At 42.2% G+C, this 11,927-nt stretch overlaps 1 protein-coding gene and 1 long non-coding RNA gene across 4 annotated transcripts; one reads left to right on the plus strand and one right to left on the minus strand.

The window, feature by feature from the left end:
• Positions 1 to 5,540: 5,540 nt before the first annotated feature.
• LOC309538787 (dynein axonemal heavy chain 3-like) lies at positions 5,541 to 11,920 on the minus strand. 3 transcript variants are annotated; one of them, XR_014222337.1, is made up of 4 exons: positions 11,475 to 11,920; positions 10,605 to 10,691; positions 8,438 to 8,777; positions 5,541 to 8,264 (listed from the first exon to the last, which is right to left on the minus strand). XR_014222337.1 is itself a non-coding variant. In XM_082234694.1 (3 exons), the coding sequence occupies exons 1-3, from the start codon at positions 11,904 to 11,906 to the stop codon at positions 8,694 to 8,696; spliced, it is 603 nt and encodes a 200-aa protein (XP_082090820.1). In that variant the 5' UTR covers positions 11,907 to 11,920; the 3' UTR covers positions 5,541 to 8,693. The 3 variants fall into 3 exon arrangements, 1 of the variants encoding a protein (XP_082090820.1); XM_082234694.1 differs by having other exon boundaries at positions 5,541 to 8,777; XR_014222336.1 differs by lacking the exon at positions 10,605 to 10,691 and having other exon boundaries at positions 5,541 to 8,777.
• On the plus strand, positions 10,739 to 11,639 carry LOC309539009. The gene is made up of 2 exons (XR_014222602.1): positions 10,739 to 11,001; positions 11,391 to 11,639. It is a non-coding gene; the product is annotated as an uncharacterized lncRNA (long non-coding RNA).
• Positions 11,921 to 11,927: the final 7 nt, after the last annotated feature.

Raw genomic sequence — 11,927 nt, forward strand, 5'->3', positions numbered from 1 at the left:
CTGAAATGATGCCCTCTTTTTTCTCAGCCCTTCATGAAGAAGCTGAACTGGCCAACTTTCTGTCTTTCACACAGCTATTAAAGGCATGGGAGCCCTTTCCTTTTTTTTTTTTTGCAATTGATCCTCCTGACACAGTGGCAGCTTTTACTGCTCGAACATTGTTAGGCAGAATTGTTCAAAATGACCTCTTTTATGATAGAAAAAGAAGTCGCTATCAGCCAGATTACACCATTTATATATGTTGTTGAAGTGGATAAAACATTATGCATTTGCCCAATTCAATGTGCAAAAGATCTCGTTCTCTCTTTCTATGCTTCTCTCTGTTTCCCTCTCCCTCTCTCCATGTCACTCAGGAAGCAGCAGGTCCTTTGGCCTGCAACAGTGTACATTTCTACATTACCCGTAGCATTTTTGTCATGAACATTGACATCCATTTCCTTTAAGTGACTCAAAGAGCCAAAGGATCAAAACGTATAAGACAAAAACAATGACAAGATAAAATGATGGTTTATGGGTAATGTTCAGAGCTACAAATGATAGATGCCACATGCTATCATAGCTTTGAGATTTAGATCACCCCAGTGGAAGGACTGGCACTTTCAGCTGACAGGACTGCTTTCCTTTCTTGAAGGAGTCTGGTGCAATTTTCTATCTTCCCTGATCCCCCTTGTTAAAGCATGCTCTGTAGACAACGGGACGTGGGTGGCGCCGTGGTCTAAACCACCAAGCCTCTTGGGCTTGCTGATAGTAAGATCGGCAGTTCAAATCCATGCGACGGGGTGAGCTCCTGTTGCTTTGTCCCAGCTCCTGCCAACCTAGCATTTCGTAAGCATGCCAGTGCAAGTAGATAAATAGGTACTGCTGCAACAGGAAGGTAAATGGTGCTTCCGTGCACTCTGGCATTCATCACAGTGTCCTGTTGCACCAGAAGTGGTTTCGTCATGCTGGCCACATGACCCAGAAAAGCTGTCTGCAGACAAACGCCGGCTCCCTCGGCCTGAAAGCGTGATGAGCACCGCACACAATAGTCAAATTCGACTAGACTTACTTAACCATCCAGGGTTTACCTTAACTGTAGACAACATAGTGTTTGTTTGTTTGTTTGTTTTGGAGGTAGCTCAAGATCTTGGTTTTGAACTGCTGTTTGGATTAGAAGTTTTAGATTGCAGAATACACAGGAAGTAGATGTTTGTTTGCTTTTGCCAAATCATTTCCAGGTTGGGTTTTTTGGTTTTTGGTTTTGGTTACCTTTCCACAAAACAACCAGTCAATGGTGTACAGGCAGGCCATGGGTTTCATAAGTTTCATAAGTTGGTACTTCCCTTCACCTTAGACTACTAAAAGATAGATACTCTATGAATCCAATGAAGAACCTTCAGCTGGTACTTGGACCAGGAAAAGTTTAGAGCGAGGGGAAACACTTTCTCATTTTCCTGTGTCATTTAGCAACTTTTCACAAGCCTACCTTGATTTTTTGAGAAAAAAACAAAACTGAAAAATTCTTGAATCAGAAAACCTAGAAAGAAAACAGAGGCACAATAACAGCAAACTATATGTGAGTGCAACTTTGACAAGTTTTTGAAATGAAAAACACCCTCAGGGGGCTGCAATTTTGATCAGAGAGGTACTTAATCCTTTCCCTGTTTTCCAGCTCAGACTCATTTGCTCTTGGGATTCTAAATGTAACATTACCTTTGAAAACTTGCATCTCAAACCCCGGGTGGGGTGGGGAAGTAGACAAAAAAAACAACAACCCAGACACCTGAGACAGGATAAGACACCTCCTCCCTTGTCGAACCCTCAAATTCAGAATTGAGGGGCTGCTTTTCTTTAAACCAATCACAAAACCATTAGGACTTCATTCTGCATTATTCGTGCACAACATGTAGCTTGCCAGGATAGAAAGGAATCATTGGAAAAGAAAAAGGAAAGAAGAATTACCGTATTTTTCGCTCTATAGGATGCACTCTTCCCCCTCCCAAAATGAAGGGGAAATGTGTGTGCGTCCTATGGAGCAAATGCAGGCTTATATTATATTATATATAATTTCAGCTATATTATATTGCTTAAAACAAAACTCAGTTTAAAATGAAATAAGAATTTAATGGAAACAAAAGGTTAACTTCTATCCATAGTTTATTAAGCTTTACCAGATATGCTGAACGAAAGCCTGCTTTTCTATATAAAAGAGAAAGTATTTTATGTAGATAGAAACATTTGGCTCAAAGTCAAGCATTAGAAGTATGATACAAGAGAAAAATAAGAATAGGAATACCACCCCTCAAACTAAATATGGGAGGTTCCCCACCCCTTTTCCCTATAAGTCTCACGCTTTCAGAATAAAAATTTTCTTGAACCACACTGAATATTATTATTGATAGGAGATACACTGGAAAACAAAACGAAACAACTCCTTGTAGTGCTTGATTTATAACGTAGAACACAACTACTTTATAAAATGATAACAGGACACCCAGAAAGTATAAAACAATGCAGCTACACAGGAACATGGATCATTCCCAAAATATAATTATAAACAAGCCCCTTACATAAATGTACCTTAGCTATGTATACAAACTCAGTGAGAGTTGTAAGCATGCTTTGGCCACGCAATATCATTTATATTTGGTCTAATTTGAGACAAACAAGCTCTCATCTCCTTTTGATAATAATTTTTATTAGAATCCAATAATAGCCTCATTATAACAATACCAATTTATAATATAATTATTAATGCCAATAGTTCAAATACCAAATTATGTACCGTATTTTTCGCTCTATAACACACACCTGACCATAACACGCACGTAGTTTTTAGAGGAGGAAAATCCGTAGGCATGCCACCCGTAGGCATTCCCTCCATAACACGCACAGGCATTTCCCCTTACTTTCTAGGAGGAAAAAAAGTGAGTGTTATGGTGCAAAAAGTACGGTAATTTAGATATGGTGGCCCCCCACATGGTAGAATTGATGGCTTGATGATTTGCTTTATTTCTGCATTCCAAAATCTTATTAATTTCCATTACATTCCGGTCATAATAATAATCCATTATACAACAACTGCAATATTCATAACTTCTACTCATGTTGACACATTAAATGACTTGTAAAGCTACAAGTGAGGAACTCAAACTATATTCTTATTCTTCCTGTGTGTGACAATTATTCTGTCTGTGGTGTTTCTTCCTGTGCTTGTAAGATGTTATGTCTTTCTTTCCCCTGGTTGTTGCTGTTATCCAGATGTTTTTGGCCTACAACTCCCATGATCCCTAGCTAGCAGGACCAGTGGTCAGAGATGCTGGGAATTGTAGTCTCAAAACATCTGGAGGGCCGAGGTTGAGGAAGCCTGCTGTTATCCACCATCCCTTGAGTGAAACAACAACCCATCGTTGTTTCAAAAATTTCTCCATCGTTCCATCCCATGCTTCATTGTGTATATATTTGAGACCGAAAGGATTTGATGCACAGTGAGGACTTGAAAGCTATTTTTTTTAGGATCAAGAATGAATGGATGGATATATAGAGGGCTTAAAATATTTCCCATCTCTTAGGGTCCTAAAGAAGACCAGGGGCATTTGAAATCTGTTTCTTCTTAACAGGGGCACCAAGCTGGCTCATGTATACAACAAAATTATTCATTATTATGTTCCCTGAAGTCTTCACAGAGGGTAAAGGTAAAGGGACCCCTGACCATTAGGTCCAGTTGAGGCCGACTCTGGGGTTGCGGTGCTCATCTCACTTTACTGGCCGAGGGAGCCGCCATACAGCTACCAGGTCGCTCAGAACTCTTTCCACACTGTCAAGGACAGTTGCCAGCACAATAGGGAGAAGAATCCACAACATGAAGCAGTGCAAAGCTGGCAGATTAGTAATAGCATAAAGAGGTGACAATCTCAAGTCTCTTGCCTCCCCTTTCTTCTTTGCATAGACAGTTTCATGTCTGTTTATCCCTCTCCTTTCAGAGTGAGGAACAATAGCTCTCTCCAATCCGCTGACCTTTGCATATTCTATGCTATCTTTTCAAGCTATGTATACACAAAATCTAATGGTTATGATGCCAATGAATGCGTTTACACTATTTATTGCAAACAAAATGAGCTGTTTGCAACAGTGGAAAGGACTTCCTTGAAAAGTAGGGGACTCTTCTTCATAGGTGGGTTTTTAGCAGAGCTTGGGTGGCCATCTGTCAGGAATGCTTTAGTAGAGATTCCAACTCTACAATTCTGTGACCCTATGAATATATAAGAAGAATGTAATGTCAAGCGATGCCGATGGTGCTGTGGGTTAAACCACAGAGCCTAGGGCTTGCCGATCAGAAGGTCGGTGGTTCAAATCCCAGCGATGGGGTGAGCTCCCATTGCTCGGTCCCTGCTCCTGCCAACCTAGCAATTCGAAAGCACAAAGTGCAAAAACAGTCATACCTCTTGTTACATTCGGTTCAGGTTATGTCTTTTCAGGTTGCGTCCCACGGTGACCCGGAAGTACTGGAAAGGGTTACTTCTGGGTTTCACCGCTTGCGCATGCATAAACGTGCATGCACAAACACGCAAAATGACACCACACACATGTGCAGAAGTGGTGAATCATGACCCGCGCTTGCACAGACGCGGATTATCTTCCTTTCAGGTTGCGAACAGGGCTCCGGAACGGATTCTGTTCACAACCAGAGGTACCACTGTAGATAAATAGGCGGGAAGGTAAACGGCATTTCTGTGCGCTGCTCTGGTTCGCCAGAAGCGGCTTAGTCATGCTGGCCACATAACCCAGAAGCTGTACGCCAGCTCCCTCGGCCAATAAAGCGAGATGAATGTAGCAACCCCAGAGTTGTCTGTGACTGGACCTAATGGCCAGGGTTCCCTTTACCTTTTATTGTCATGGTAGCATCTACTATATATTTTGGAAAGCTGTCTGTTTACTAGGCATTTAGAATTTTTAAAAAGCTATTATAACTGAATTTTGCATGATGGTTCCTGAGACCAAGGGGAAAGTTTTTTATTGATGTCTGAATACAACTGCATGTCATTCTGAACTACGATGAGAGACTGAGCATTTCAGAACTGTGCTGACTGTCCTGATATTATTGCTGTTGTTTCTTAGAATTTCTGAGCAGCTAGTTTTAAATAATTAGGAATTGCCATAAGGGAAGTTGTACCCCTCCTTTAAGTCTTTAAAACGAATATTAAAAGGCTAGAGTCCAGAAATGGCTAAGCTAGCAAATCTCCCAACCTTCTCCAGATATGACAGTCTACAGCTAGAAATATCACTACACAACCTCTTCAGGGTAGGCAAACAGAATGTATTTCCTTGTCTGGGGTTCCCAACCAAGAATAAAAATGGAGTACCTCACCTTAGAGATCCCCCAGAAAGAAGGGGCCTCAATAGTTTATATGAAAGAGATCCAGTTGGGAGTGAAGAACCAGAACTAAGGTGGACATACAGTACAGGTGAAACTTGGAAAATTAGAATATCATGGAAAAGTTCATTTATTTCAGTAATTCAACTTAAAAGGTGAAACTAATATATGAGATACACGCATGACATGCAAAGAGAGATATGCCAAGACTTTATTAGTTATAATTATTATATTATGGCGTACAGCTGATGAAAACCCCAAATTAACAATCTCAGAAAATTAGAATATTGTGAAAGGTTCAGATGGGCAGCCCATGTTCCACAGTTGACTCCTCTTCTTTCTTCTACTGTATCTCCAATCCAGTCATTTCTTCCTGTCCAACTGATTATAATAATAGCTTTCCCCTTTGAGGTTGTGCCTTACATATCCTACTGCGTTCTAAGCTGCTGTGGATGTCTGTCCCATACAAAATAAACAAAAGTGTGTGTGTGTGTGTGTGTGTGTGTGTATCCTGACTGATCAAACAGCAACATAAAACAAAATAGGGGAAAAAATAAAATAAAAGTAGCAGACTCAAATAAACTTTGTGATGCATCAATATATGCCCAAAATCTAATAGCTGTGTTCCCTTCACAGAGGTGCAAGCTCCAGAGTTCCCTAGGAAGAGGAACTAACCTCTCAGCACCCTTAATAAACTCCAGTTCCCAGGATTTTAGAGGGGGAATTCATGACTGTGTAAATAGGTATGATATTGCTTTAAATGTATGCTGCAGATGGGGCCTAAAACCACCAGAAGATTAATATCTGGGGCAGAGAGAGGAAGGCAGAGGGCAAGGAAGACCTTACACAGGAATGGACGAAGTCACAGAATCAAAGAATCATAGAGCTAGAATGGAAGAGGAGGGTCATCTATTTCAACATCCTGCAATGCAGGGGCTCAAAGCCATGACCCTGACCTGAAAATGAAAGCCAAGGTAGGAACTGGGGAAAGCCAGAAGCGAAGTTGAATGAAATGACAAAGCAAAGAGTTGGGCTCAACGCAAGAGACAAAGAAACCTGGGAGCAAAGCAAAGAGGACTTCCAGACCAGTATTGGGTGGGATTCAGCCACATCCCAGCAAATCCCAGTTGTGCAGTCAAGGTGATCGGGAGGCCTTGAACAACAAACCCACTCCTCCCAAAAGAATGGACTTTTTACAAAATATTCCCCCTCTGGGGAAAGCTGATAGTTTTCCAGGACTTCTGCATCTTTACAATATGCAGTTGGAAAGAACAGAGAGCTGGAGAAGCCTGACCTTGTTGTCGAGTAATCTCCTACCATAGTTAGATTTGCCTAGGAATAGAAACAACGCATTTGAATGAAATGGCAAGGTGTTTATAGAGCATGCAGAGATACCGTCTGTTTAAAACAGAAGACTAAATAAGACTCTGCTCACAAGGTGACCGGAGCCCTAATACAGTGGGCTCAGGGGGAATTGGAACCTACAGTGGGGCACTTTTAATAAGCAGCCAGATGTTAGCTGGCCTTGCATTACTAGGGATGATGGAGTTTTGTCACAAATCCCAATGTACTATGGTGTTTGTGAGGGCGTTTTGTGACAGGGCTGAGGTAAGTTTGTGATGGTGCTTTGTGATTGGGCTGAGGTGGGGTTTGTGATAGTCATCTGTGAGTGGACTGAGGTGGGGTTTTTGATGGTGCTTTGTGAGAGGGCTCAGGCGGGGTTTGTGATGGCCATTTGTGAGTGGACTGAGGTGGGGTTTGTGATAGTCGTCTGTGAGTGGGCTGAGGTGGGGTTTGTGATGGCCCTTTGTGAGTGGGCTGAGGTGGGGTTTGTGATGGCCCTTTGTGAGTGGGCTGAGGTGGGGTTTGTGATGGCCCTTTGTGAGAGCGCTCAGGTGGGGTTTGTGATGGTGCTTTGTGAGAGCGCTCAGGTGGAGTTGGTGATGGCCCTATGTGAGAGAGCTCAAGTGGGGTTTGTGATGGCCCTTTGTGAGTGGGCTGAGGTGGCCTTTGTGATGGTGCTTTGTGGGACGGCTGAGGTGGGGTTTGTGATGGCCCTTTGTGAGTGGGCTGAGGTGGGGTTTGTGACTCAAACCCTTAGGGTGAGTCCCCTGTAGCATTTCATCTTTCAGCCTTGTAGATGTTAGCATTTATGGAACTGGACAATAGCCCTTTAAAGAACACAGCCATCTCCTCCGCAAAGGCAGGGCTAATTGCAGGGCAGGGTTTGCCAACCTCAACCTCTTTGCTGAGACAACATCCACCCATTAACCACAATCAAGAGAAAACTGCAGCCACTGGAGGTCACAGGACCTGTCCATGGTCCTGATAGGGCTTGCCTAAATCTGGGTGTATATTTCTTTTTATTTATTTCACAAGATCTATACACCACTTGATTGCAAGAAAACCTCAAAGCAGTTTACAAAAAGAGTAAAACCATAAAATCATCTAAAAAAAGGGAAACAACTATTGAAAACATTGAAAAATAAATAAGATCAACAATGGGCAGGGAGTAAATTAAAATGTATGTCCAGATTCTACATTTATGGATGTTTTTAGCAGGCTCCAAAAAGTGTAGAGTGAAGGTACCTGCTTGGGAGTTCCATCTAAATATATCTATTTCTTACAAATGCGGATCAAGTATTATGTGGCACTTGTAACAGTGCCAGTTCCACAGATCCAAGCACTTGCATGGGCATATATAGGATAAGGAAATCTCACAAGTAAACTAGGGAAAAGCTGTTAAAGGCTTTATATACTAACCTGTATATTTGACCTTGGCCCTGAACTTGAAACTGCTAAATTGGATCTTTGCATTAAAGCAACAAAATCGCCAACCCAAGCCACAAACACTTCTGGTCTTGCAGGCTTTGCATTTAAGCGTGGTGGGAGATTAAAATGTTTGCAGCCACTGCTGTCATCCCCCCCCCCGCACCCCCGTCTGTCTTTCTTTTTCACCCCACACTCGTGACCAGTAATAAAACCAGAAGCTCTTTTCTTCAGAATCGCCTAAGCAAGAACAATCACACAGTTTTACACCCCAGAATGGATTAAAAATTAAAAATTGGCAGGCGTCCACTTTACATCTCGTTCGCCCTCTGCTAAGAGAAGATTGGAGGGGTGATTTAAAAAGAAAGAAAGGGGCACTTGTGTCAACAGAGTCTGCCTCAAGTAAGAAACCTTTTTCTTGCAGATGCCTTGAAAGCACAACTTAGGTGCTCCTTTATTACTTCAGAGAATTCTACAAGGCAGAAATGCCGAGTCCTGTTCTTTGATCTCTGTTAAGGCTGAATTGTTTCTTGTGTGGTATTTGTGGAAACATCATTGTAAGAGGTCTGAGTTATTCTTCCCCAGAATGTGTAGTTTCATTCAGGGGAGTGTCCAGGGCTGGCATTGCCTCGGCAAGGTCTCTCTCGCACTCCTCCTGTAATCATATCAAATATACCACATAGTCAGGATGAACAGTCCAGTGAAACAATAACTTTCCAAGAACCACCCTTTCCCTTCTTATTCCAGGTGCTGCCACTGGATGTGCCTTGACTGGAATTGATTGAGGGCCCTCTCGGTGGCAGTTCCCTACCTGTCAAATGCACTCCCTGGTGCAACGGGAACATGGTCACCCAGTGAGTTTTAGAACTCAGTGTGGATTTGAACCCTGGTCTCCCCTGGCCTAACACTCAACGGCATCACACTCACTCACTTATGACACCACAAAAGGAGGGCATTTTTAGCCCAATATTACTTTTAACTCTGGGGAGGCAGCTGTCAAAGTTTTCCTTTTTTTCAGGGATATTCCCTTATTCCGAATAGGATTCTTTGCAAGAAAAAGGAAAAGTTGACAGCTATGGGCGGATCAGAAGTGTGTGTGGGGGGGCCAAGGGGTTGAAACCCCTCTAAGTAACATCATGTGTGAACATCCCCTCTTAATTGCGGCTCTTTAGTTAAAGAGCAACTGTGGAAGGGCACATGTGCTGACAGTGCAGCCCTGTGTGTGCCTCTTTTTTCAGTCTTCTTGGGTTCAAGGGGGCTTACTCTCTCTCTCTTTTTAATAGATTTTTATTGAAGTTTCAGAAATTATATAAAGAAAACAAACAAAACACAAACACACAAAAGAAAAACAAGTATAATTTCAATCCCTTATTTTCTTATACCTTACTTCACTGACCTCCTCCTACCTCCCCTTTCTGTATTCTAATTTCAAATTATTTATTCAGCAAATCCTGTCCCTTAATTTCATTTAGTTTTTAACCATGCTTTTCTTTTAACTTAAACATTACTGCTGTAAACCACTTAACTTCTAAACCGTCATCATTCTAACATTCATTAATTTTGCAATATTTCTCAGCCCTTCCTTCAAATTGTTTTTGATAACCTTATTTCCATTTAGTTTAGTTCAATAAAAAAGAAAAAAAGAAAAAAAATAAAAAGAAGAAAATCCAGTTTTACCTTGTCCAAACTTAAACATCGAACTTATACATCAGTTCTTATTCTTAAAACATTTTTTCTAAGGTCGACCAAAGTTCCCTTCCACGAATTTCCCAATTTACATAACAATAACAAACAAATAAAAAACCCCGAAATAAATTGTAATTATGAACCCTTTGGATTCCCAAACTCCACCCCCCCTTTCCCGGTTTCAATCCCCAACAAATGTCCATCAGTCTTAATCTACTATCAGCCTGGAGATCTCCCATCCGAGGCATTAATAGTCTCTCAGTTCCTCTCTGCCGGTCTTTTTGATAGACCTTGATATTAAACACCAAATCTTGGAGAAGCTCCGGCCCAACAGGGTCCATATTTTTTCCAGCTAGGCCTCCATACTTAAGAGTAGAGCCTATGGGGTGTTCCATTTCTTGTTTCTTGCTCCTTTCCAGTTCAAAAATCCCCAAAGCTCTAACCTCCACCTTAATCACATTTGTAATCCGTAGGTCTTCTGATCTCCACATAAGAAGATCTCTCCATTTCTCAATCTCCAATTCAGGCCGGGCTTTCCATGTCAGATTTTTATTTTATTTTCCTTTATTGCCATCATGCCAGGCCTCAAAGTAGAGCTCTCTTTTAACATCTGCACACCAGCTCCTCCTTTCTTTTCTTCAGGGGCGACATATGTCTCCTTCTCCATATTCTCAAAACTCTCGGATTTCTCTATTTGTCCAGTTAAGTAAGCTCCTTGTTTACAAGGGGGCTTACTCTCAGGTAAGTTGGCATAGTAGAGATGGGGAGGGAGCACCAGGCTGCACAGCACAATTACCTGAATACCCTGGGCAATAGCAGCCGCTTCATTGGCTTCCTTTTCATCTGCACCCACTAGCTGCTCCTTGGCATCAGAAACTGCAACCTAAGGAGGACAACCAAGGGAGGAGAGGGCATAATCTACATATTAATTCCTTACTGTCCCATTCTTCAGTTCAACACATTTCATAATCATATTCAAATTCAGGGAAAAAATCAAAACGAAAATGCACCAACATTTTAGTGGGCAACTAGGTACCAGAATCTGCCAGTGATTTTGCTTTCTAACTAATCAGGAACTGTAGCTTGTTAAGGGTGCTGGAAATTGTAGCTCTGAAAGATACAGTGCCCAGGATTCTTTGGAGGAAGTCATGGGCCTTGGTGTGTCTACAGCTATTGTCTTTCAACAATAATATGTTAATAATAGTATGTTAAGGTAAAGGTAAAGGTACCCCTGCCCGAACGGGTCAGTCTTGACAGACTCTGGGGTTTGTGCGCCCATCTCACTCAAGAGGCCGGGGGCCAGCGCTGTCCGGAGACACTTCCGGGTCACGTGGCCAGCGTGACAAAGCTGCATCTGGCGAGCCAGCGCAGCACACGGAACGCCGTTTACCTTCCCGCTGGTAAGCGGTACCTATTTATCTACTTGCACCGGGGGGTGCTTTCGAACTGCTAGGTTGGCAGGCGCTGGGACCGAGCAGCGGGAGCGCACCCCGCCGCGGGGATTCGAACCGCCGACCTTTCGATCGGCAAGCCCTAGGCGCTGAGGCTTTTACCCACAGCGCCACCCGCGTCCCAGCAATAGTATGTTAATAGTATGTTAATAATACTAAGCTTGCAACGGATACAGCAGATAATGAAAACAGATACAAATTTCCTTAAAATCTACCTGTTTAAACATAACCAGAGACATGGGCTCCTTGGTGATGTGGTCAGACTCCTCCAAGTAGTATTCCACTTGAAATCCATTGAGTAAAAACTTGAAATTGCTTGAGTACTCAAGAACGTTCTCTCTCAGTCTCTGTTCATAATACTGAGCTTGCAATGGATACAGCAGAGAATGAAAACAGATACAAATTTCCATAAAATCTACCTGTTTTAACATAACCAGAGACATGGGCTCCTTGGTGATGTGGTCAGACTCCTCCAAGTAGTATTCCACTTGAAATCCATTGAGTAAAAACTTGAAATTGCTTGAGTACTCAAGAACGTTCTTTCTCAGTCTCTGTTCATAATACTGAGCTTGCAATGGATACAGCAGAGAATGAAAACAGATACAAATTTCCATAAAATCTACCTGTTTTAACATAACCAGAGACATGGGCTCCTTGGTGATGTGGTT

The sequence above is a fragment of the Podarcis vaucheri genome, assembly GCF_965113315.1.
Source record: "Podarcis vaucheri genome assembly, chromosome: 8".
NCBI classification, from domain to species: Eukaryota; Metazoa; Chordata; class Lepidosauria; order Squamata; family Lacertidae; genus Podarcis; species Podarcis vaucheri.